The sequence below is a fragment of the Schistocerca americana genome, chromosome 1 (genome assembly GCF_021461395.2).
Source record: "Schistocerca americana isolate TAMUIC-IGC-003095 chromosome 1, iqSchAmer2.1, whole genome shotgun sequence".
In the NCBI taxonomy this organism is placed as follows: Eukaryota; Metazoa; Arthropoda; class Insecta; order Orthoptera; family Acrididae; genus Schistocerca; species Schistocerca americana.
In genome coordinates, this window is record NC_060119.1 from 289,315,185 (window position 1) to 289,338,934 (window position 23,750).

At 42.2% G+C, this 23,750-nt stretch overlaps 1 protein-coding gene across 1 annotated transcript in view; it reads right to left on the bottom strand.

The window, feature by feature from the left end:
• LOC124544694 (coiled-coil domain-containing protein 13-like) overlaps positions 1–23,750 on the bottom strand; it is a 77,449-nt gene that overhangs the window by 23,588 nt on the left and 30,111 nt on the right. Inside the window, exons 5-7 of the mRNA XM_047123372.1 lie at positions 22,434–22,607; positions 15,948–16,109; positions 4,565–4,830 (exon numbers count right to left, since the gene is read on the bottom strand). Coding sequence (XP_046979328.1) covers positions 4,565–4,830; positions 15,948–16,109; positions 22,434–22,607 — 602 coding nt within the window. The remainder of the gene's footprint in view (positions 1–4,564; positions 4,831–15,947; positions 16,110–22,433; positions 22,608–23,750) is intronic.

A 23,750-nucleotide genomic window follows, 5' to 3' on the forward strand; every position in this document is an offset into this window, starting at 1 on the left:
TGTAATTTGTTATATGCTAAGAAATTTTCAAAGATTTATGTATGAGTGAATCGATGGTAGTCCTAAGGGACTATCTTTGGCGTGACACACAGCATGGAGGCAGTAATATCTCACAGAGTTCTTCGTAGTGGCAGCCAATCACAGCCTGTCCTGCAAACGTCTGACAGGGCCGGTTTATACTTTAGGCACTCATCGTCGAACTTCTGTAGGGGGACGCAGATTCAGAAGAAGGCACATTCGGCGTTAGTTGATGAGATCACATGCTGGTCTTGTGCTTAGAGAATACAGTGCTGTTGCCATTTTCTGCTTTAATTTACAAGTCATTTTATTTCTGACACTCCTTTCACACAAGAAAATCAACTCATTTTATTATCAGCTCGAGTGAATCGTAACTCAATGATCTGTGAATGAGTTTGTGGTTCGTATCCATGTGATTCAGGATATCCACTCAACCTTCCATCATCAATTTTTGTATAAAGTTTACGTAGCCTCTATTAGTGGGAAGCAAGTCAGTTAATCCATTAATTGACTTTCTGCTGAACATTATCTTTGAATGTTGTGAAAAATTTTGCTGGATTGTTGTCTTTCTTTGCAGAAGTGAAGCACGTATGTATGAGTTATGAATATAATTACTGTTTTGTTCGTGCGCTAAAGTTTCATGAATTATGTGCGCTGTTACATCTTCTTTCCTCCATTGTTAGTGAGCTCTCACATTATCTTGATGGATTAGCTATACTGTCACTGATCCTACTTACAGGATAGTCTTGCTTGTAAAATGTTAGCGGCTGAATATGCAATTGTGACTGATTTTTCCTGGGATTTGTATCTATCTTCATCACTTACCACCTATTCCAGGATTTCATAAACGTAAAACAGGTACTGTTATGTGTAAGTCCCTATGTAACTATACTTTAGTCAACAGAAGTCTTGCACGAGGAGCTGTACAGATAGGTCTTTAACTGTAATTTTCAGCTTCACAAGTGTAGTCAACAAGCAGTGCATCCACCAGTGATCATAAGAAGTATATTCCTTTGCGTTATAATCATGTCGCCTCTGAGAAATTCTGAATTAATATGCTTATTTCTTGCAATCAATAGCATAGTGCTCTTCAATACGTACATATAGGTTTACATGCTATACAGATAGCACTCACATGTTCACTGAATGGACGAATACACTAAGTGAGAATACAGTTACATTACAGTCCTCAGTCACATGTTGTATTCTTTCAGGATCTGACCATTCATGTACCCAGTAATCTGAGATTAACTCGATGTAGCATAACATGGGGTGAGATAGCCATAGGAAAAATGTATATAGTAGTTCTTATTTGTGAAAGATAATTACCTATAATCAAGCAAAGTCAGATGTATAATAACTAGACTCGAATCTCTAAGAATCCACAATAAATGCTAACGATAGCTACCTTACAAATGGAACTACTATCGTTTTAATAGTTAGAAAAGGGTTTTATAAAAATGATTTTATAAAACGGAGACATGTCTGTTTTACCACCCACCAAGGCCATCTGTGTATGAGGATTATTCCAAAACCAGTGCCTCCTATATATTTTATAGGAACTGCAACAGATACGGCAAGCACAATAGCACAATTAACGCTTAATTACTCTAGTGAAATGCTCATACGCTAATGCTCTAGTGGGGTCTCTACGTACCTCAGTAAGATAAACGAAACTGTAATTTAAATAAATTTTGTTGTAAATTGCGCTTTTATCACTGAATATTACAAACATTTTTACGCATTTGAAATATAATTACAAACCATTATGGCACACTGAAAATTCGTGACTGGGAAAAACAAGTTTTGAGCATTTTTCACACACTACTTAGGTTTTCTTGTCCGCATTTCTTGCATGCATATAGCATCTTGCTTTCCTCATGGATTCTGGCTCTGAAGATATTGTGGCAAGAGGAGTACCACCATGTTTAACAAAAACGCCTCTCAGTTCACGGGAAAGGGATAAGACATCTCGAAGAAGCATATGGGATTTTACTAAATCCATTCCAAGCATCTGTAGCAATTCTCTTCTTCTTAAATCATCAGTTTCATCAAGTTGTTTGGCGCAGTGAAGTAAAATAGCACCATTGACTCCTCCTATGCTTAAAATGACATAAAATACAGACATTGACCATCTGTGTGTTCGCCGTGATACCGAATAGTTGGCGCACACTTGGTCCAAAGCGTCCACTCCTCCTTTTCAGGCATTGTAATCAATAATCATTTAATGCTTTCTCTTTTGAGTACCAATTTTCTGATCGTGGTGCACAGATGAAAGCAATACAACAGCTCGACCTTTCCGAGGAACATAGGAACAGATTGTCTTTCCTTCATTATGCCCAAATAATGCAGATTCTACTGGGTGCTTTCTGTTTGGTTTGAATTCTCCTGGGATCTGCCGTTCATTTAGCTTTAGATTTCCCAAGACAGTCAACTTTTTGGCTTATAGTTGATCACAGAGTTCAAATGACGTGAACCAATTGTCTACTGTCACATTTCTATTGCTTCTCTGAATTGATGTTATTAATTTCAAAACATCCTGCGTTGGAATTGATAATATACTTTTATTTGTCCCTTTGCCTGTGTAGACATACGCATTGCATAAATAGAATATTCCAGAATCACAAAGGCACATAACTTTGAGGCTGTATTTGGCTGTCTTCTTAGACATATACTTGCGAAATTTGCACCTATCACGAAAGGGTACTGGCATTTCATCGATTGTCACCTTCGCTCCTGGAGCATAATACTTTTCACATTTGTCTGTAAGGAGTTCCCAGACATCTCTAATAGCTGCAAGTCTGCCATTAGCCTTCCTAGCATCTCTTGTAGCAGCACAATCGAAACGCAAACAAGACAAAATGAATAAAAATCTATGAATGCTCATAGTGGCTCGAAACACATCACGACCGGTTCTATCATTAGCAAAAAGTCCAACAACATTTTCGTGATTAGATTTCATTACCGCAGATAAATGAAGCAGACCTATAAATGCTCTCAGTTCTATTATATCAAGCGGCTTTATAAATGCTGGTTGAGGAGCTCTGTATTTGTTTGACATATCATGTATCTTGACGTCTGTATTAGTGAGAATTAGCTGTAATAAATCTTCAGTAATGAACAACTCCCAGCAGATAATACATCAGTTGAATCAAGCATTTTTGCTTCAGGTCTAGCGCCTGGAAGCTGACTAACTACGTTGTGAGCATGGGTACGAGTTGTAGGAGGAGTTCCTTTGGACCACCTGTAGCATTGCTTCTTTCCAAAAAAATATTTGTCAATGGAAGGCCTAATGAACGCCTCTTCATCTGATTCTTTATAACTACTTTTTGATGTAACTTCAGAGGTGGAATAATTATCACTTAGTATAAATTCATCCTCATCTGCTGTGCTCTCCCCATCAGATTGTTAAAACGCAGGATCATTCACTATTCTTTCCAACTAGTCATCTGTTAATGAATTCGATGATGCCATTCTGAAAAATAATGCATACATACTCACATAACTTTAAGAATTGATGTTATCACTGAAATTTTGCTTTTTTCGAAGTACTCTAAAACTTCTGTCACGTAAAACACTAAATGAGATAATAAATAATACTCTGATGGGGTATTCTGAGTCCACTTTCTCTTTATCTCACAAAATATTACCAGAAACACCACATCCAACACTCCGCGTTAAACAGCATCACTTCACTCAAGACTACCAAGAACACAGGCGCCATCTGTTGTTCCATTCACATAGTATGTATTGTATTCATATCGCCTGGGGTTCTCCAGGGCTGCACTAGAGCAGTTAAGGTTTAAGTAGAGCAAAATTTCAGCTACGTACTTTCGTCTTTCCACACAGTTATCAGCATTCACTTTTGGCAATGATGAACAAGAGCATGCATGCCACACTCATAAAAACCTAAAGCAGTTGAGGCTAGCAGCTGTCTCACTCCTTTGACGACAGTAAGAGGGTCTGGAAAATGTTGATCAGATAGTCCAGCTTTCATAGACCCAAAGAGATACAAATTTGAAGGTGCAAACTCAGTACTGTATGGTGTTTGTAGTAGGACATCCACATTCGTAATTGTGTACTGTACTAGCAAAACTATTGTGGGTCCTGGCATTACAGTGTCTTTGTCTACTGTCCAACTCAGTGAAGTTAGGCTTTAAGCCTATCAGTGCCGTCTTATGGTTCTGAACTGACAGCTGCTTCAGGATCCAAGATACAGAAAACAATACACCCTGCCTATCCCAGAAGACTATAAACATTACTTTACTTGCAAATGGTTGTGTTCCAAACTTCTTATTCGATGGATTCATGTTCTGCACACCACGGATTATCTACAGATACTACAAACAGCAATGTGGGGATTTGTCTGAAGAGATTTAGGGAAATCTTCGAAACTCTAATTCAGCGTAGCTGTGTGGTCACGTAAATCCCTATTTCTCCCAAATACGAGTTCTAATGGCCACAGGTATCTATGCACAGTGTGTACTGACTAAGCAACCAACAGAAAGTGTGGTGAGTGTAAGGTTGTCCGCCTTGTGTTGCTCACTTTGGCTGCTCCAGCTGGTCCAGGCGCAGCTGCAGCTGCTCGACCAGTCTGTCTTTCTGCGCCAGCTGCGCCGTCTGTGTGGTCAGCTGCGCCCTGAGCGCCGCCAGGTCGTCCTCCAACTGCCTGCCGCGCTCGCGCATGCGCTCAGCCTCCACCGACAGCAGCGCCCGCTTGTCCTCCGCTGCCTCCTCTGCTGACCGCAGCTGCGCCGTCAGCGCCGCCACCAGCTGGTTGTCGTGCTCGCCTTTCTCCAGCAGTACTGTCATCTGGCACAAGCATTAGGGACACCAAAGTTTACCTTCCTATAACTTCACAAAGGATTCTGTAGTAAGTAACTTACGTTTTATTTCACTTCTTCACACATTCGTCCTCTCCTACATAGTTTACCCTTATTAACACAGACTACCCATCAAGTATTTCCTGATTAACGTAAATCTCAAACAGAATCATCCATCAAGCAACTGACACAAAACCATCAAAATCTACTAAAGACATTAAAAGTCCAGGTGTTGATCCCACAATTCCTCCACCAACAGTAGTACTGTCATTACCAGTTGAACATTGGGAAAACTTTGTATAACCAAGGATATGCTCATAACGCCCTAAGATCACTTCCATTTGATCACTTTATATCAACTTCATCTCATCACCATGCCATAAAGTATAACAGTAAACGATATACTATGAAGGTAGTAGTCCCAAACTATAAATAATCAAACAGAATTCATTTCAGGTAAAACACAATTTTCCTTTTCCAGAAACCTCCTTTATCTTAGGTTGCTCTTATTTCAAATACAATAGCCCCAAAACATTTTCCTTCGAAATTAAAGACACTTACCTAGCTTTCAGTTCAAAATCGTCACATAAAATGTCTATCCCTTAGACAATATTCCCATACCATACATTCGATCACGATTTTCACCTATTCCCTGATCCAGAGGCGTAGCCATCTGGAAATAAAACTAAGGTAAATTCCATACTGACAACGTAGGAACGTGGTTTAAATTCTTTATCAAACTACACCCTCAGTGTTGAACTCGTCAGGTCAGCAGCAGCAGAAGCCAGGAAGATCATGGTTTAACATAAGATTAATGGTGAACTCGCTGAATAAAACACAAATTCAGAATGCATAAGATTATGTTAGGAGATGGATCGTATCTTTATAAGAAACCATCCTTAAATTAGCCTTTTAGAAAACCACGGAAAATATAAATATATACGGTCAGATGGAGATTTGAAACTTTTTCCTCTCCAGTGCCAGGATCGTCGTCTGAGAGCAGCACCTGCAACCTAGGTACCATGTAAGCTATACTTTGATGTCTTAACACATGTCCTATCATACAGTCCCTTTTCTTGTTAGTGTTATTCATACCTTCCTTTCTTCGCCAGTTATCTGGAGAAGCTTCTCGTTCTTTATCTTATCAATCCATCCAATTTTCAACACTCTTCTGTAGCAACATATCTGCAACACATCGATTGTCTTCTGTTCCGGCTTTTTCACAGTCCATATTCACTACCACACAATGCTCTGCTCTGAAAGTTCATTCTCAGAAATTCTTCCTCAAATCAAGTCCTTTGTTTGACGCTAGTATACCTCTTTTGGCCAGGAATGGCCTCTTTGTCTCTGCTAGTCTAATTTTCATGTCCTCCTTGTTCCATCTGTCATGGGTTATTTTGCTTCCAAGGTAGCAAAATCCCTTAACTTAGTCTACTAATTCTTCACCAATACTGATGTTAAGCTTCTCGCTATTCTCACTTTTGCTGCTTCTCGTTACTTTCGTCTTGCTTTGGTTTTCTCGGAGTCCACATTCTGTATTCATTAGACTTATTATTCCATTCAACACGTCCTGTAATTTTCAGTTCGATAGGGTCCGCATTTCCTGCACACTTAAAAGACACAGCCACAAAATACCTATTATAGGTGTATCACTTCAAATATTACATAACTTACAGAAAGTAAAAATCGTGGATGTAATGGAAGAAATTGAAATTTACATACATCTAAAAGATCAGTCATAAAGAGTTTTAAATGAGAAAAAAGACCTGCGAAATGGGAAACTCGTAGAAAACTTTCTACCAGTTCTACGGCAAAGCATTACAGAAGCACAGAATGTAAAATTATCGCTACGCTCGTGATTGGATATGACTGTAATGCGAAATGTCACGCAACCATAAAGCAGTTTTTACTCGACTCTTGTAGTTCTCAGTACTGTTTCATTAGAGTACTGTGATAGATGTGATATACAAAATCTTTGTACCAACTATTCAGAAATGACGTGCTTCTACAATAAAAGAACAAATATTTACAAGTTATTTTAAAGAAATTACATACAGTCATATTTACACCAATGATGAACGATAATTAAATAAAACTGAGAACAAAAGCATATGCATGTTAAGTAGCAAATGTCTGTAAAATGATTACAATCTTCCTAGTGTTAAGTACATTAAAGAGCTCTGCAACAACTGCTTGAAAGTAACGTGCTCCTGAAATAGTGTGAAAACCTCGTATTTATTTTATGAGCATAATATGATGTCATAGGAGCAACTACTTATATGACATAATCTGCTACTAAAAATCATCGATAAAGTAAGTTATAATGTGCCTAGTGTATCTACAGATATGGCTTGTCCCTACATCAAAAGCACAAGTGTATCTAATGTATCCAATGTATGACACATCCTTTTTAGATACTCGAAAATGGCCTAAGGTCGAAATTATACAATCGTGCAAGAAATCAAGAGAATAGCAACTGAAGGATTCAAGAAATCTTTCAAAAAAGGTCCCGTAATTCTTCTTCACCTTCATTGAGGGTAGCAATATGATAAGCAGATCTTATCCTTGATCTCTTTTCACCCTTAGTTTTAATTTTCTCTTATTCTGCCATTATTTCCGCCATTTTTTCTTCGATCTGTAGACTTAACAGTAGACGCGAATAATCCTACACTTTCCAAAGCCTTTCTCATGTCTCGCGACTTGACCATTGTGGCATATCATTTGGTTTGCCGCAAATAATCTCTTCCTACACTATCTGTTAGATCATTCGCTGACAGGTACCGCATTACGTTTTCCATTATGATACCAAGCCATCTCTCACACCAGCACATCCAAATCTGATAACATTCCATCTACAACTACCCCTCTCCCTTTCTTGCAGACATTAATACTCATAATCATCTCATGCTCTCCATCCAATCCAATCACTGACAAAGTATGGAGATTATTGATCAAGTATTAGTGGCGCCACATTGTCAAGCGGCATCATCTGGATTTTCAACCTCATCAGCAAGTACATCTTACACTTACTCTAAAACTGCACTTGGGGATGGTACAAGAACGGCATTGTACATCCTGGAGAGCTGCATTCTCAAAATTCTAAGAGCCCAGATTTTAACATGAGTTAAGAATCCTGTGTTGTGTACGACTTAACAACGTTAAGGAGAGGTTGGCTTCAGAGTGGTGAGGAAACTGTTGTGACGTAAATCGGGACAGGAGCGGAAATGATTCCTGAAGAAGTAACTCAGCAGACAGAAGATTAACTGACTTGTATTTCTCCATATGGACGAAAACTCTTTACAAATAGTGCAGCAGAAAACAGAGTCCGCATAACACAACAGCTACAACGATGTTGCAGGATCTGTGACAAGGTGGCGTCTGCGTGACGCCCTGTAGTGAAGTGGCTCCAAGCGCGAGTGGGAAGGTCACCAGATTTCCCCCAGATTGAGGAATGTTTGGAGCATTGTGGGTAGGGTCCTCCATCCATAACGGGATTTTGACGATTTAACTCGTCAATTGGACAGAAACTGGTACAATATCTCTCAGGAGGTCATACAACGAATCCATCAATCAATTGCAAGCCGAGTAACTCTTTGCATAAGGGCCAGAGGTGGACCAACTCGTTACTGACTCACTCAGTTTGTGAAGCTCTTCTCCGTGAATACATCAGTTATTTCTCTGTACATGTACATCACATCTAACGATTTGCATCCCATTCGGATAATTTCTTGGCGGTGTGTTTTGGTTTTTCATTATCGTGTGTATTTATTGTGAAAGACATAAGCATTAGATTTGCAGGCCCATTTCTTTTCGTTGGTCTGAATTTATTAAATATATTTGTTGTGAGATTACTTTCTATTCAATTCACGGATCAGATCGCGTTTCCATGTTGTTTCTGGGTCACTAGATATAAACCGATGTAATCAGAAGACCATTAGGAAAGATACAGGATACAAGTATGATACAGAAGCTCGTGCACAGTATTCGTCAGCTGTATTGTGTACAGGCAGCTGTTGCCAGCACATGTCACTATAGATTTCGATAATTCATTAATGGACGAGAAAGCTGTCGTAGCTGACGTCAATCTAGGGTTCCGTCAGTGTTTTCGTAAGAATAACTTGGTCAGTGAGTAAGGAAGAAATCGTGTTCAACAACAGAAGAATTACTGTCGCTGATGTCTGTTGCGGTGGCAAGGAAACAATTGTGTATGAGTCTCTCGATCCAATCTGATCACTAACGTCACCTTTGATTGGAAATAGTGGGAGAGAAGCGAGCAGAATAGTCACTGAAACTACAGAGCTACAGTTGTGTATCAATCGCCTTGGCTTGTCTGTGCAGTCAGCACGTTCTGTCGTGGCAGAGATTCTTCGCCTGCGAAATCTTTGATGATATTGCGACCAGGGAAACTACTTCGATCAGTATGTTCATAGACTGATGTTTATCTCGTATGTGAAAAATGAGAAAACTCTCCGGTAACAATACATAATCTTATGCAAGTTCATTTTGTACTTTTCACATTATTATACGCAAAGCGAAGCCGAGAAAAACCTTTACAGTACCCAATGAAAGTTTTCAACCATTGTCTGCAAAAGCAAGAACAAAATATGTAGTACAGGGTGTTTATAATTGAATATCGGGGTTTTAACGCTTTATAATATTTATTACATTAAATTTACAGTTGTAAATGATTTGTCAAATGAAAGGGCAACTCAAACAGTTGTGTTTGGCGCCAGTGCACATCCGCGAAGTACGCGGTTGGTTGAACTTCACTGTACCCAAGCGCTGGATATCCCACAACGGGCCCAACGACAGGGCTTGCTTTGCATGGCCTCCACGTTCAGCCGACCAATTGCCATGCGATTTTTTTTCATTTGGGGCTTCATCAAGGATCGTGTGTACGGACCTCCGCTACCACCAGACCTCCCTGAATTAAGAAACCGGATTGAAGTAGCTGTTGCTACAATCACTGAAGACGAACTTATCAACGTTTGGGAAGAACTCGGCTATAGACTTGATGTGTGCCGTGTGACAAATGGTGCTCACATTGAACATTTATAAGGTTCTTCGTAAAATTGTTTGAGTTGCTCTTTCATTTGACGTATCATTTATAACTGTAAGTTTAATATAATAAATATTACAAAGCGTTAAAACCCTGTTATTCATTTACAAACACCCTGTATTTTAGTTTCCATTGTCCGGATTCCTGTCACGTGTTTGGCTAATTCTTCAATAAAAAGGCTTACCTGCTGGCGCAGCAGTGTAGCATTAGACACGTACGACACATTATCCTTGTTCAGATGTTCATCTTTTATAGACGCTAGATTAGTTTTCAGGGCCCAAATCCCAGGCTGTCCAGCCAGTTTATGTTTGCCGTCGGCTTCCTAAGTCACTTCAGAGGAAGTCCAGAGGCTGCCATGAACAAAGCTGACTTCGTTCTGCATCTCAAATGTGATGCTTCTCCGTCTCTTAACTACCGTAATCATCGACGTCATTGATCTGACCTATTGGTCTGTTGCCCCTAGGGATTGTTCACGCCGTCGTATTACAGGGTGGGCAATATTTCGGTTACCTCTGGGATCGTGTTGAAAAAAACAGTTTTAGTGATTCTATAGGTTTAGATTTGTTCAACGTGATATCAAAGTTATTCTGAATCTTTTGTTTCATCTATAACTAACTTCACATTTAATTCCTGTCTAATCTCAACATTTTTCTTATGATCTAGAAGGGAATATCCCATAACATACCACAATATTGTGGAGAAACTTTATTTTAGACGATTCAGTTTGTCTCATTTGGTCAGAAGTTGAGTTCGTTTTCGCATCTGTGCATAAATAATGGAAGAGCTACCGAGCGAGGTGACGCAGTGATAGCACACTTCGGGAGGAGGACGGTTCAATCCCGCGTCCGGCCATCCTGATTTAGGTTTTCCGTTATTTCCCTAAATCGCTCCAGGCAAATGCTGGGATGGTACCTTTGAAAGGGCACGGCCGACTTCCTTCCCCATCCTTCCCTAATCCGACGAGACCGATGACCTCGCTGTTTGGTCTCTTCCCCCAAACAATCCAGTCCAATCCAATCCAATGGAAGAGCTGTAACTTTACATACTTTTAGTAGTTTTGTGTACTTAAGATGAGATCCAAGATATTTAAATTCACACATTTATTCGATTATTTTTCTTTCTATTAAAATCTTTGCCTTTGTTAGTTCTAATACTAGAAATGCTGTTGGTCTAGTTTTATTTACGATCATCGGAAGCAGTAAAGTTGTAAAATTTATATTCTTAATAATTAAAGTTTCATTAGCTGTTTTAAGCCAGTTTTTTTTTATCTCGTCAATAAAGGATGTCTCAGGATAAATGCTCAATAGGAACGGTCATTCGGAGCACAAAAGTGTAGTATATAAGAGGTCTAAAATGCGTACCTTAAGAGTTACGTGCATTTCTTTATCTTCCCTTCTACTACAAGCTCTTTGCTGTCCATATTTTGAGAGATGGCAGTGCGGACAAAACAAGAAAAATGTCCAGTAAACATGAGCTGTAAAGCGCATAATTTAACAGCTATGAGTATTTTTTCATCTTCACTACTGTGAAACACTTCTAATCTACTGAATAAGTGCCTATAGCCTTTAGGTATCCATTTTAGAGCTCATGTTTACTAGACAGTTTTCTGCTTGTTTTGGTCCATACAACCTCCTCCGAAAATATGGAAGACAAAGAGGGATTTGCTTCATAGTATCGAAGATGAAGAAGTGCTCATAGCTTTCAAGGTACGCGTTCTGCCATCTCTCAAAATATGGGAAGCAAGGAGCTTGTAGTAGAAGAGCTTTGTTTCACAGTATCGAAGAGAAAGAAATGCACGTAACTCTTAAGGTATGCATTTTAGAGCCCGTAGTTACTAGACTTTTGTGTTTCGAATGATCGTTCCTGTTGTATCACTGAAAAATGACCATTCCTGTGTAGCTGCTGAAAGGTACGGGTGAAATTTCCCATACTTATCTTACTTAAAGCATGTGGAATTGATGATCTGTCAGCAGAACTGTTGAAGCGACTGGAAAACAAGGCAAGAAAAGAAATAGTCTACCTCTGTAATGAGATATATGACACAAAGGGGAATGGCCTGAGGACTTCCTTGCAACAGTTTGATACCAATAGAGAGAAAGAGAAACACTAGAAAATTTGAAGAGCATAGGATCATCAGTCTAATTTCTCATGCAGCTAAAGCGTTGCTGAGAGTGTTGAATAGAAGGCTATATGGCAAGCTGGATAGAGGGACTGCAGAGGAACACTTCGGATTTAGAAGAAGAAAAGGAACACGAAGTGTTATTGGCCTGTTAAGAACTGTAGGGGAAAGATATATGGAAAAAAGGTAGAGAAATCTTTACTGTTTTTATAGATTTAGAAAAGGCTTTTGACAGAGTTCAGTGGAATAAGCAGATGGATATTTTGAAGAGGAAAGGAGTACATTGGAAAGAGAGACGACTGATACAGAATCTACACTCCTGGAAATTGAAATAAGAACACCGTGAATTCATTGTCCCAGGAAGTGGAAACTTTATTGACACATTCCTGGGGTCAGATACATCACATGATCACACTGACAGAACCACAGGCACATAGACACAGGCAACAGAGCATGCACAATGTCGGCACTAGTACAGTGTATATCCACCTTTCGCAGCAATGCAGGCTGCTATTCTCCCATGGAGACGATCGTAGAGATGCTGGATGTAGTCCTATGGAACGGCTTGCCATGCCATTTCCACCTGGCGCCTCAGTTGGACCAGCGTTCGTGCTGGACGTGCAGACCGCGTGAGACGACGCTTCATCCAGTCCCAAACATGCTCAATGGGGGACAGATCCGGAGATCTTGCTGGCCAGGGTAGTTGACTTACACCTTCTAGAGCACGTTGGGTGGCACGGGATACATGCGGACGTGCATTGTCCTGTTGGAACAGCAAGTTCCCTTGCCGGTCTAGGAATGGTAGAACGATGGGTTCGATGACGGTTTGGATGTACCGTGCACTATTCAGTGTCCCCTCGACGATCACCAGTGGTGTACGGCCAGTGTAGGAGATCGCTCCCCACACCATGATGCCGGGTGTTGGCCCTGTGTGCCTCGGTCGTATGCAGTCCTGATTGTGGCGCTCACCTGCACGGCGCCAAACACGCATACGACCATCATTGGCACCAAGGCAGAAGCGACTCTCATCGCTGAAGACGACACGTCTCCATTCGTCCCTCCATTCATGCCTGTCGCGACACCACTGGAGGCGGGCTGCACGATGTTGGGGCGTGAGCGGAAGACGGCCTAACGGTGTGCGGAACCGTAGCCCAGCTTCATGGAGACGGTTGCGAATGGTCCTCGCCGATACCCCAGGAGCAACAGTGTCCCTAATTTGCTGGGAAGTGGCGGTGCGGTCCCCTACGGCACTGCGTAGGATCCTACGGTCTTGGCGTGCATCCGTGCGTCGCTGCGGTCCGGTCCCAGGTCGACTGGCACGTGCACCTTCCGCCGACCACTGGCGACAACATCGATGTACTGTGGAGACCTCACGCCCCACGTGTTGAGCAATTCGGCGGTACGTCCACTCGGCCTCCCGCATGCCCACTATACGCCCTCGCTCAAAGTCCGTCAACTGCACATACGGTTCACGTCCACGCTGTCGCCGCATGCTACCAGTGTTAAAGACTGCGATGGAGCTCCGTATGCCACGGCAAACTGGCTGACACTGACGGCGGCGGTGCACAAATGCTGCGCAGCTAGCGCCATTCGACGGCCAACACCGCGGTTCCTGGTGTGTCCGCTGTGCCGTGCGTGTGATCATTGCTTGTACAGCCCTCTCGCAGTGTCCGGAGCAAGTATGGTGGGTCTGACACACCGGTGTCAATGTGTTCTTTTTTCCATTTCCAGGAGTGTATATTTACACCGGAAAGTAAGGATAAGGATTGGAAATGAAATGTTAGAAAGAATAAGCATTGGACGAAGCGTTAAGACAAGGTTGTTGCCTTTCCCCACTGTTGTTTAACGCATACCTTGAACAGCTTATTGCGAAAGGCTCAGATGGGAAAAGAGGAATGTGTATTGGTCGAAAGCGAATAGAATCTATAAGATTTGCTGATGACTTGGTATTAGAGGCAGAAAAGTGAGTGGACAGTGAATAACATGCTGAAAGATGTGAATGAAGCTTGTGTGTAATATGAGATGCAAATAAACACAACAAAAATAAAGAGTATGGTCATCAGTACAAGACGCAGACTGCCCAATATTAAAAAAGGACAAGCTACCATTAGCCAAGTAAGTGCATTTAAATATCTTGGAAGCACAATAACTGAAGATAATGTTGTCACCAGGAGGTGAAAACTCGATTTTCCATAACGATGGAAATGAAATGAAGTCCCATGCTTCTTGACAGAGCGTAGAGGAACGATGCGGGAGACCCACACCGCCGTACTAGGCAGGATCCAAGTGGAAGTGCTTTGCCATTGCCTTGCTCCGACAGTAATGGGGATGGATGATGATGACGAAGACGACACAACACCATCCAGTCATCTCAAGGCAGGTGAAAATCCCTAATCTCGCCGGGAATCGAACCCGAGACCCCGTGCTCGGTAAGCGAGGACGCTACCGCGAGACCACGAGCTGCGGACATAGCTAAGGAGGCATTCAACAGAAAGAGGAGACTCTTATGCGGCAAATTAGATAGAGGTCTAAGGAAAATGTTTTGTGTGGAGTGTGGCACTATATGGGGCAGAAACATGGACGCTGAGACGAGAGGATGAAAAAGGGTTAGAAGCATTTGGGATGTGGATGAGGAGGAGAATGGAGAGGATAAGCTGGATGGAAAGAGTGAGTAATGAAAGAGTATTGGAAAGGGTTGGTGAGAGAATATGTCTGCCGAAGGTTGTAAGAGAAAGGAAAAAGAACTGGTTGGGGCATTCATTGCGAAGGGAGTGCTTGCTAGCAAATGCTTTGGGAGGACTGGTTTGTGGGAGACGACTGAGAGGAAGAAGGAGATACAAGATGATAGACGGCACAAAGGGAAGAGGAAATTACGTGGACCTGAAAAGGATGGCAGAAGACCGGACAGCCTGGAGAACTATCATGTGAAAATCTGCCTTTTGGCAGAACACTAATGATGATGATGATGATCTTACTCTTTGGTTAATGTGTTGTGGAACTGTTTCATTTTAGAGGATAAATCTTTAACTTCTTATTCACGTACAGTGATTGAACAGCTGATGTTAAGTGCACTGGGATTAGTTTAGTTTACAGTGGTTCCCGTAATAAGTGTCGTTTCGCTGTTTTAAATGTCTTCTCGTAGTCTACAAACGTGTGGTAAATTGCTAAACTAAACTCTCTTATTTCTTCGTTTATGAGTGTTAGTCTGAAAATAGCCTATAACCTGAATTTGATCTTCCATTTCTGAAGCAACGTCGGGTATCTGATATTTGCACATCTCTATCAAGAAGTAATGCTTTATTAACTATTTTGGCGTACACGTTTTGACCATGTGAGCGAAATTTGCCGGCATTTTATAACTGAGAGCCTGACTTTTCCCTCCGGTACCTCTCTCCAGCCTTCCAAACTTCACACAACTCCTCCTGCATACCTTGTGGTACTAGCACTTACGATAGAAGGGATATTCTGGAGAAATAGCTTAGCCACAGTCTAGAGGATTGCGTCCAGAATGAAAACGCCGATTTGAAACTTTCTGGCAAATTAAAACCGATTGCTGGACCGAAACGGTAAGTGTGTCTGGATAATTCAGTCTGTAAAACCATGGCTGAGGTTTTATCCCAAGACTAAGACAGTTTTAACCTGCCAGGTGGTGTCAGTTCAGTGCACACTCGACGAAAGAGTGAATAATTCATTCTAAAGCTATGTGAGTGACAACGCGATAGTTAAACTGTAGCTGTTGCCTTTGGCTAGGAAGTTCCGGAGTGGTTAAGTGGTTCCAGCAGTGACAACGCGATGGTTAAACTGTAGCTGTCGCCCTTGGCTAGGAAGTGCTGGAGTGGTTAAGTGGTTCCAGCACACATTACGGGCACGGCCGACAGAGCAGTGATGCAGACAGGAAGCGGGTTTGGCAGGCTGTGGGTCGGGTTACCTTTTGCTTGAGGTCGCGCAGCTCCGCCTCCAGCACCTTGGTGCGGGCGCGCTGCCCCTCCAGCCGCCTCCTGGAGTCCTCCAGCTGGAGCTGCGTCTCGCGCAGCGACGCCACCGTCTGCTCGTGCGCCGCCCGCCGCTCCTTTTCCATCTGCTGCAGCAGCTGCGCCAACAACAACACTCTGTCCAACAACTAATGTCGCACATCTGGTCCAGATCACGGAAGTTTCTGGGAAAAAAGTTGTTAGTTCGATATGCTACATTATCAGAGTAGTGCAAGTGCACGACGATGTTGGTGGATTTAGTTCCTAGCGAAAGGCTGTGCCACCTGCCACAGTAACTGAGATCTCAATATTTCACTAACGTCTATCAAAATGGTACACAAGGAAGAAACAAATTAATATTTACGCCAGCTGCCACGTTTCTTTATTGAAAGTGAAGGCAGTTGTTTCGTTGCACAGTTACATGTCAAAGAAAACGTAAATGTCTTTGCCGTACATGTGCAGACTGAAGCGACGGACGAAACTTTGTACCAAGGCTAGATTTGAACCCGGGTCTCCTGCTCACTATACAGTTACGTTTATCACTACGCCATCCTGGCACAATAGCTTTGCACAATTGCAGAGACTACCCTAACACGGGTCCCTCCTCAATCCAAATTCGCATTGACGCATCAGCTCAGCTCACTTGGTATTCTCGCTAAACTCGAACAGTATTTTCATTCGTCGCTTCAGTCTGCATATATACTTGATAGATGTCTGAGACTTTAAAAGGTCGCTGCAACCGTAAAGTCTTATTTGATGAAAGCAACTATGCCTGGGTTTCAGGCGAGATCCGCCGTTTCTTTCGATACTGAGTTGTTATTCCAATACAGTTGCAGAGCCTATGCAATGTTGTTCGAATTTAGGGGGAATACCAAGTGGGCTGAGTTGTGAATGGGAGTTTGCACTGAGGATGGAGGCGTGCTAGGGTAATCTGTGAAGTTTTGCCAAATCATTGTTCTAGGATGGCGTAGTGGCTAACCCACCTGCCCAGTGCGTAGGAAATATAGGTTCGAATCACGGTCTTACTACAAATTTTCAGTTGTTTCTTCAGGCTTCATACATACATAATTGATGTTTGAGGCTTTAGATGGTCCTTTCATAAATTTCTTTACCCTATTTTATCGTTGGTATCAAGAACTTGTACACATAGGTAATGAAATATACCTGTGATGTCTTCAAGAAGAAATGAGCGAAGTAGAAGGCTTAAAGTACACTGAGAAGACGAAAGTCATAGGACAGCGATACACACATATACAGAAGGTGCTAGCATCGCTGACACAAGGTATAAAAGGGCAGTGCATTGACGGAGCTGTCATTTGTAATCAGATGATTCATGTTAAACGGTTTCGGATGTGATTAAGGCCACACGGCGCTACTCAACAGACTTTGAATGCGGAATGGTATTTGGAGCTCGACGCATGGCCCATTCCATTTCGGGAATCGTTTGGTAATTCAATATTCCGAAATCTACTGTGTCAAGAGTGTGCCGTGCATACAAATTTCTCCATTACCTCTCATCACGGACAACTCAGTGGTCGACGGCCTTCACTTCATGAACGAGAGGAGCGGCGTTTGCGTGGAGTTGTCAGTGCTAACAGACAAGCATCTGTGCGTTAAGTAACTGCAGAAATCAATGTCGGACGGTAGTACCTTTACTAACAGCACGACACTGCCTGCAGCGCCTCTCCAGGGCTGTATCGTTTGGACCCTAGACGATTCGAAAACAATGTCCTAGTCAGATGAGTCCCGATTTCAGTTGGTAAGAACTGATGATAGGGTTCCGCTATGGCCACGTACAGAAGTTGTCAACAAGGTACTTTGCAAAGCTGGTTGTGGCTCGATAATGGTGTGGGCTGTGTTTACGTGGAATATACGGGTCCTCTGGTCCAACTGAAGCGATCATTGACGGGAAATGGCTGTGTTCGGCTACTTGGAGACCATTTGCAGCCATTCACGGACGTCATGTTCCCAAACAAAGATGTAATTGTCGCCGGCCAGAATTCTTCACGAATGGTTTTAAGAACATTATGGAAAATTCGAGCGAACGTTTTGATCACCCAGGTCACCCAACAAGAATCCCACAGAATGTCTATGGGACATAATTCAGAGGTCAGTTCGTGTACAAAGTACTGCACCACTTTCGCAATTATGGCCGAGTATAGAGGCAGCATGGCTCAATATTTCTGCAGGGGACTTCCAACGACTTGTTGAGTCCATGCCACGTTGAGCTGGTGCACTACGCAAGGATAAAGGAGGTCCGACGATATATTAGGAGGTGTCCCATGACTTTTGCCACCGCAGTGCGTATGCCGTATTTCTGCTTATTATCGTACACAGGTGTCTTAAGACACTAGAAATCTGAGCGACCGTAAAATTAACAATGCATTCTTCAACAACAGTGGTACGTTTGGTTTTTGAGAATGAAAAGTATACAGTAGATCAGAAGAATATCTGCGAGCGGTAAGGCGAGCAGCGGGCAAACGGCTGATTCGCTCGTTCCTTTCTGCCCCGCGGCCGCCAGTACCTTGTGTAAAGTGTTGCCTTACCAGCAGAGTTCATGGTCAGCACTGTTGTATTTCTCAACTGTCGTTTATGGCCACCTATTTCTTTCATTTTTAGGATTCAGTCCCTTAATCGGTAAAAACGGAGCCCTTATAGGATCACTTTATTATCCGTCTGTCCGTCCGATTGTTAGCAGTCCAATTATCTGGGAACGGATAGATGTTTTCAGTTGAGATTTATGTCACGTACTAAGGCCTATGACCCTTTACGTGTGTAAAAAATTTAAGTTTCTATCTCAATGCAGTCATAAGATACAGCCGTTAATGAAACGTAAGATTTTATGTTGACTGTGCTACAAATATAGCACCATTCTTATCCATCATCTATCAGAGATCATTGGAACAGCGGAAACTTCCATGGAACTGGAAGAAGGCCCAGGTCATAGCAATCTATAAAAAGGGTAGATAATCGGATGCACATAATTACCGGCCAATTTCACTGACCTCGATTTGTTGTAGAATCATGGAACATATTTTGTGTTCAGACATAATGACCTTTCTAGACTCTGAGAAGTTCATCTTCAAAAACCAGCACGGTTTTAGGAAACAGTGGTAATGCGAGACACGCCTGACCCTCTTTGTGCATGAGATACAACAGACTGCAGATACCGGCTCCCAAGTTGATGCCATATTTCTCCACTTTCGAAAGGCGTTCGACTCAGTTCCGCACTGTCGCTTGCTCCAAAAAGTGCGCGTTTATGGCCTATCCGATGACATATGCCGTTGGATCGATAGTTTTCTAACAGACAGGGAGCAGTATGTCGTCCTGAATGGGGTGACTTCAACGAAAACAAGCATAACATCAGGTGTGCCCCAGGGCAGTGTAATAAGTCCGTTGCTTTTTACGATTTACGTAAACGATCTTGTTGATGGTATTGACAGCGGCATTAGACTGTTGGCCGATGATGCTGTAGTCTACAGGAAAGTAGTGCCACACGAAAGTTGTGAATAAATCAATGAGGATTTGCAGAAAATAAATGCCTGGCATAATAACTAGCAGTTGTTGTTATTGTTGAAAAAAATGGTTCAAATGGCTCTGATCACTATGGGACTCAACTGCTGAGGTCATTAGTCCCCTAGAACTTAGAACTAGTTAAACCTAACTAACCTAAGGACATCACAAACATCCATGCCCGCGGCAGGATTCGAACCTGCGAACGTAGCGGTCTTGCGGTTCCAGACTGCAGCGCCTTTAACCGCACGGCCACTTCGGCCGGTTGTTATTGTTGAGGTCTTCAGCCCAGAGACTGGTTTGATGCACTCTCCATGCTACTCTATCCTGTGCAAGCTTCTTCATCTCCCAGTATCTACTGCAACAGTTTAGTGTATTCTTAGTCTCCCTCAACGATTTTTACCCTCCACGCTGCCCTCCAGTACTAAATTGATGATCCTTTGATGCCTCAGAATAAGCCCTACGAACCCCTTCTTCTAGTCAAGCTCTGCCACAAATTTCTCTTCTCTCCAATTCTATTCAATACCTCCTTAAATGATTCAAATAGCTCTGAGTACTATGGGACTTAACATCTGAGGTCATCAATCCCCTAGAACTTAGAACTATCTAATCCTAACTAACCTAAGGATATCACACACATCCATGCCTTTGTTTTTTCCCTAAATAGATTCAGTATCATCACATTTGTTATTCGATCTACCTTTCTAATATTTAGCATCCGTGTACATTTCAAATTCTTCCATGCTATTCCGTCTGAACGTCTTATTGTCTATCTTTCACTTCCATACAAGACTATACTCAAGAAAAATACTTCAGAAGAATCTCCCTAACACTTAAATTCATGTCAGGTGTTAAAAACTCCTCCTTTTCGGAAATGATTTATGCATTTTATATCACTTCTGTTTCCGCCATTATCATTTTGCTGTCCACATAGCAACTACTGCTTTTAATGTCTCATTTCCTAATAGAATTCTGTCAGTATCGCCTGATGAGATCGTTAAATTTCATTTGGTTGTGAGAATTAAAAGAATATTTATTATTGTAATTTATAGTCTCGTAGTGGTCTTAGACGAGTGAGAGTAGGCAATGGTTGTCAACTGCATCGTATGACTGTTTTCAGTACAGACGCTATTATCTTTGTGTTCTGAACTACAAGTTAGAATGACTCTCATTTAACATATTTACTTCAGTAGTTTAGTCCTATCAGATATGTTGAAGCTAAGGAACAATAGAGGATGGGCGATAGGATCTAACCACGCAATGTTAATTACCGTTGGACATAAAGTTCGGTGATGGTTCTTACTCCAAATTCAGTGGATGTACCTTAGGCAGAAACTCAGAGTAAAAAACTCGAATCAAGCAGAAATAATAAATTTTCCAAACAGTAATGTGGAGCTTACAAGAGGCCAATGTGAGTGAGGCTGAAGTCAATGCCTTTCTAAACAGTAATACAAATGATGCTACTGCTACATTTTATGAATGTTAGTTATAATGTGTCTACGCCTGGGTAACCTGCTGCAGACGCTATGCAAAGTAACTAGACGCTTGCGCAGAACTGCATTCTCATCCTGAGCACTCACTGACCCCACCCCTCTCTCCCATAAGGGGTGCTCGCCCCTGATGACTGACACATGTGCATCTACGCATTTCGATCGTTCCCGTTGCTATCTCTTTACTACATGGCATGATAACACAGTTTTAGTGCACCGTATGTCCAGCGAAACTTCTTCTTAATAAGGCACTTATAATCTATGCAATCCCATTAGATTTCATGTTGGAAGAGGAAAACAAAGGAACACAGATGTCATTAAAAAATGGGATTGTAACAAGGGTTAGCTACACGTGTCGCACAATAAAGAAAATAAAGGAGAAGGAGAGGAAACAAAGCTACAAGTACTTCTTCAGGGAAGATGCTCACGAAAAATAAAAATAAAATTTTGTATTTAAACTTCCACGTCACACATGTTTTTAATTTTACGTTGTCAGTATAAAAGTAAGTGACGTTGTCCCTTATACTACATTTTTTACCTTTTTTATGACATTCCTTTGTGGCACTCTGTGGTCGATCTTGTATTGCTTTAGGTGATTCTTTGTTTATGGATTGGGTATGTTGCCTTCAAATTTTATTTTATTTTATTATTTATATATTACTTTGTCTTTTAATACTTAGGCAAAGAGAGATGAGTATAATTGCCTGCTGGTCAAATTACCTATTATAAAGAATGGACCTACACTCATTTAAACCGTGTTTTATACTTTGGCAGTGGTTGCGTATATTTTAAAGATAATCTGTATTTATATAAGTAAGAAGACACAAAAAGTACATAATATAATAAAACAATAAAATCTGAAGGCAACATCTCGAATAGTAAAGCTACTTGTCGATTATAAGTTACATCTTCGTAAAAAAAATTTGAAACAAGCTGTCAGTTGACGTTTCTATTAGGTGGTACTGACGCAGAAATTTCTTTTATAAGTTTTGAGCTTTTGGTGGGTGTAACTTTGAGAATATTTTGTAACCTTTTCTTATCATTCGTTAGCTAGTTGTTTACTTATAACAAACGCCTGTCTCTCTGCTTGCTCCTTTCGTCTCAATTGCCGATGTCTGATGTTGGCAGTAGCAGAAACGTCGTAATAAAGCAAATTTTATAAGCGATCTAGAGGATTTGACTCGTAAAATATTCAGTGATCATTACCCACAGAGGGAACTTGTTTCCTTTATTAATTGTGTGAATGTCTTTATTTGTCGAATTATTTGTCGCACTCATTTGCAAACTCACTAGCTGTAGCTTACAAGTTATCCTTGTCCACCTCCCTTTACACCACGTGCACTTGTAGGATCCCGCTTACTTCGTGTGCATCCTTCCGCATTGTCTCAACTTTACACAGCAGTGTCCGGCTGCATCAGCGACACGTGAGGCGCGCCTCACCTGGCTCTGCGCCGGGCTGACGCCGTGGTCCCCGCTGCTGGAGGCGGCCTGCCCCGGCTGCTGCTGCTGAGACAGCCTGTCCTGCAGCTCCGCCACGCGCCGCTGCAGCTGCAGAATCTGCTGCGCGCGCCCGCGGAACGACCCCAGCTGAGAAACTGCCACCGCCTCTCCCACCTGCCAAACACGCTCATCTACCCACGCGCACCACAACAAAACGCTCACTGTCTAACGGCTGTAGGTGGAAAAGTGGGTATATCTGCATCAGTAAATTTTACAGGACAGCAATTAAAAATAAAAATAGCACACAGTGAGTCATACACCAATAGTCTGTCTGTAAAATCTTCGCACACAAGTACTTCTGCAATGAAAAAAGATATAATGGAAACTAATGTTTCACCAACCGCTCAAAGTAACAGACATGTTAACTAATTACGCCACTATTTGTGAAAATTGCAACACAACGAACGAGACATACACTACCGGCCATTAAAATTGCTACACCACGAAGATGACGTGCTACAGACGCGAAATTTAACCGACAGGAAGAAGATACTGTGATATGCAAATGATTAGCTTTTCAGAGCATTCACACAAGGTTGGCGCCGGTGGCGACACCTACAACGTGCTGACATGAGGCAAGTTTCCAACCGATTTCTCATACACAAACAGCAATTGGCCGGCTTTGCCTGGTGAAACGTTGTTGTGATGCCTCGTGTAAGGAGAAGAAATGTGTACCGTCACGTTTCCGACTTTGATAAAGGTCGGATTGTAGCTTACCGTGATTGCGCTTTATCGTATCGCGACATTGCTGCTCGCGTTGGTCGAGATCCAATGACTGTTAGCAGAATATGGAATCGGTGGGTTCAGGAGGGTAATACGGAACGCCTTGCTGGATCCCAACGGCCTCGTATCACTAGCAGTCGAGATGACAGGCATCTTACCCGCATGGCTTAACGGATCGTGCAGCCACGTCTCGATCCCTGAGTCAACAGATGGGGACGTTTGCAAGACAACAAGCATCTGCACGAACAGTTCGACGACGTTTGCAGCAGTATGGGCTTTCAGCTCGGAGACCATGGCTGTGGTTACCCTTGACGCTGCATCACAGACAGGAGCGCCTGCGATGGTGTACTCGACGAAGAACCTGGGTGCACGAATGGCAAAACGTCATTTTTTCGGATGGATCCAGGTTCTGTTTACAGCATCAGGATGGTCGCATCCGTGTTGGGCGACATCACGGTGAACGCACATTGGAAACGTGTATTTGTCATTGCCATATTGGCGTATCACCTGTCTTGATGGTATGGGGTGCCATTG